At 59.5% G+C, this 3324-nt stretch overlaps 1 protein-coding gene across 1 annotated transcript in view; it reads right to left on the bottom strand.

Annotated features, from left to right (window-relative positions):
* Positions 1–2292, bottom strand: part of LOC101653648 (intestinal-type alkaline phosphatase) — a 7098-nt gene extending 4806 nt beyond the window's left edge. The window contains exons 1-10 of the mRNA XM_004701840.1: positions 2223–2292; positions 2027–2143; positions 1796–1911; positions 1497–1671; positions 1230–1402; positions 967–1092; positions 813–885; positions 585–719; positions 275–466; positions 63–178 (exon numbers count right to left, since the gene is read on the bottom strand). Of these exons, the coding sequence (XP_004701897.1) occupies positions 63–178; positions 275–466; positions 585–719; positions 813–885; positions 967–1092; positions 1230–1402; positions 1497–1671; positions 1796–1911; positions 2027–2143; positions 2223–2292 (1293 nt within the window). The remainder of the gene's footprint in view (positions 1–62; positions 179–274; positions 467–584; positions 720–812; positions 886–966; positions 1093–1229; positions 1403–1496; positions 1672–1795; positions 1912–2026; positions 2144–2222) is intronic.
* Positions 2293–3324: the final 1032 nt, after the last annotated feature.

Raw genomic sequence — 3324 nt, 5'->3', positions numbered from 1 at the left:
CAACTGTCCCCTTCCTCGCTGGTCTGGGCATCTCCCTCCCTATGACGCCCCGCGGCCCTCGCGTGCTCACAGCTCATGGATGCACTGACGTCCGGCCGAGGGTAAGCGTATCCGGGTCCGTTGCCATACAGGATGGACGTGTAGGCCTTGCCGTCCGAAGCTTTGCCCTCCGCCAGCCCTGTGAAGGGGTGGGACCGTGAATGGGGGTGACCACAGCTGGTGGACGCCCCCCACACAGGCGGGCCCTATGGGCTGGACTCTGGCCCTGCTCTACCTAAGATGGAGGTCCCCCGAAGGGTGTAGCCGCCGAAGGTGAAGACGTGGGAGTGGTCAGCAGTGACTAGGGTCATCGTGTCCTCCTCGCTGGTCATTTCGCCCGCCTTCTCGATGGAGTCGTCGAACATGATAGCTTCTGTCAGCGCCAGGTAGCCGATGCTTTCGTGGTGACCATGGTCAATGCGTCCCCCTGTGGTACGCATGGCAGGCAGATGACTCCCAGCCTGTTCCACCACCACCACCACCACCACCACACCACCACCACACCCCACCACACCCCTGCTGTTCCCTCGGCCACGCCCCCTCACCCTCCACAAAGAGGTAGAAGCCGCGGGGGTTCCTGCTGAGCAGCCGCAGGGCCGCCTCGGTCATGTCCATCAGAGAGGGGTCCTGGTTGGGGTCTCGGTTCACATCATATTTTGTGTCTCCCGGCTCAAAGAGGCCTGTGGGAGGGAAGAGGCAGGGATGGGTCAGGAGCAGGAAGGTGGGGGGTGGAGGATGGGCAGGAAGGTGGGTGGACAGGTGAGGGTCCTCACCCATGATATGGGTCACCGAGGGATCCTGGGATGCTTGCAGGAGGGCTGTGCGGTTCCACACGTACCGGGCCCCCTGAAAGGATAGGAGCAGCTCAGCCCACAGCCCACAGCCCACAGCCCGGAAGCCCCTGCCCCGCACCCCTGGGCCTGCTACCTGGTGTTTGTCCAGCCACTCCTGGACCAGGTTCCGGCCGTCCAGCCTGAAGCCACTCTGGCTTGGGTACTCGGGGTCTGGGGTCCACCTGGGGAACATGTACTTGCGGCCCCCGCCCAGGATCACCTGCGATCAGTGAATGGAGAGGTGAATTTGGGGCCTGGCTGGCCCTGTGCCCCTCTCCCTGTCCCCTCCCAGGACCACCAGGGAAACCCAGGCGGGTCCCAGGCTCAGGCTGCTGCCTCCCGCTGCCCTGTGCTCACGTCGATGTCTACGTTGCTGATGAGCTGCACAGAGATGTCTGGACAACCCTCCTGCAGGGCCTGGGCAGGCATGTCGGCGTCTGAGTACCAGTCTCGGCTCACCACATGGGCGTAAGTGCCGGCAGGTGAGGCATGCTGCACTCGGGTGGTGGTGACCACGCCCACGGACTTCCCTGAGGGAAGCAGGTGAGGGTTGGGGGCTTAGGGTGGCAAGTCAGTTTGGGGTGGGGTAGATGTCCCTGCCCAGAGGCCTTGCCCTCTGCCCACCTGCTTTCTTGGCCCGGCTCAGCACTGACTCCACTTCGTTCCCATAGGTCGTGTTGCATTCCTCAAAGCGCGCAGCCGCACTCAGGCCAATGGTCTTGTAGTTGCCCTTGACCCCACACAGGTAGGCCGTGGCTGTGCCTGCGCTGTCTGGCACCTGTCTGTCCACGTTGTATGTCTGGGGACAGAGGTTCCTTCAGGTGGAGCTTGAGGACACACTCTCTGGGCCCATGGGCCCATGCACATCCTTGGCCCTAACCCAGACCCACCCTCTGGGTTCTCTAGCTCCCACGCCCCCTTACCTTGGAGAGAGCCAGGTACGGGAAGAGGTCCATCGCCAGCGATGTCTCAGGCCCCGGCTTACCATTCAACTGCCCTTTCAGGATCCGTGTGGCTGTCACCGTGGACACCCCCATCCCTGAACAAATGGAAGCTGTCAGGCTTGAGGCTGAGACTGCTTCGTTTGTGGCCATTGGCAGCTGGGGGTGAGGGGCTGTGGGGACCAAGGTGGGCAGGCAGGCCTCTCAACTCACCGTCTCCCAGGAAGAGGATGAGGTTCTTGGCGGCTCTCTGGCTGGGCTGTAGCTTCTTGGCAGCATCCAGGACCTGGGCTGCCTGTTGGTTCCAGAAGGCCGGGTTCTCCTCCTCGGCTAGCCACAGGGAAGCAGAGGCAGGGTCAGGCTGAGGCAGACCCTCGTGTGTTGGGGCTGGGTGTGTGGGGCTTCTTACCTGGGATGACGCCGAGGGAGAGGTGTATCTCCAGGCCCAGCAGCAGCAGAGCCCCCCAGGTCCCCTTCATGTCTGTGGAGGGATGGAGGTGGGCCCGACCGGGAGCTGGAAACTCAGACAGTGAGGAGGCAGGACACCAGCTGTGGGTCCCAGCTCCTGGCAGAATCAAGGAGAGACTTCTGTCCTGGCTCTTATAGCCGCTTGACTCCTCCCAGCACCCCTGGCTACCCTGCAGATCTCATCCCAGCCTCCTAAGCTTCAGCCCCGGGGTTAATCTGTTGTTGGGTCTCCTTGAGTGGATTCAGTCTCATCGCGACCCTGATGTCCTATAGGAGGAAACCCTGCCCTCACTTGTTCTTGTGCTTGAGCCGTGTTTACAGCCACTCTGTCCATCCATCAGATCAAAAGTCTTCCTCCCTTTGGTTGTCTTTCTACTTTACCAAGCATGATGTGCTTCTGCAGGGGTGGGTCTCCTGATAACATGTCCAAAGTACCTGAGAGGAACCCTCACCATCCTTGCCTCCAAGGAGCACTCGGGCTGCACTTCTTCCAAGACAGATTGGCTTGTTCTTTGGGCCGTCCCAGGGACTTTCAATCTTCTTTGCCAGCATCGTAGTTCAAACGCATCTACTTTTCTTCGATCTTCCTGATTTAATGCATGACTTTCACATGCATAGGAGGTGATTGGAAATTCCATGGCTGGGGTCAGGTGTAACTTAGTCCTCCCAGTAACACCCCTGCTTTTCAATCCTCTACCAAGGTCTGTGCAGCAGATTGAGCCTGTACACTCTATCCTCCGCTCTCTTGACTGCTGCTTCCGTGAGCATCGATGGTGGATCTAAGCGAGAGGAAATCCTGGACGATTTCTATCTTTTCTCCATTTACCATGGTGTTACCTGCTGGTCCAGTGGTGAGGACTGTGGTCTTCTTTACATTGAGCCGCAATCCCCATTGAAGGCTGCCTCCTTCATCTTCATCCGCAAGGGCTTCAAGGCCCCCTCACTTGAAGCAAGCAAGGTTGTATCATTTGCATACAAGTCCTCCTTCCATCCTCATGCTGCATTCTTTTCACATAGGCTAGCTTCTGGGTTTATTTGCTCAG

The sequence above is a fragment of the Echinops telfairi genome, unplaced genomic scaffold, assembly GCF_000313985.2.
Source record: "Echinops telfairi isolate 266 unplaced genomic scaffold, ASM31398v2 ScPeMD7_3;HRSCAF=10, whole genome shotgun sequence".
Classification (NCBI taxonomy): Eukaryota; Metazoa; Chordata; class Mammalia; order Afrosoricida; family Tenrecidae; genus Echinops; species Echinops telfairi.
The sequence above is the reverse complement of the archived record's forward strand: the minus strand, read 5'-3'. Positions and strand labels throughout refer to the sequence as shown.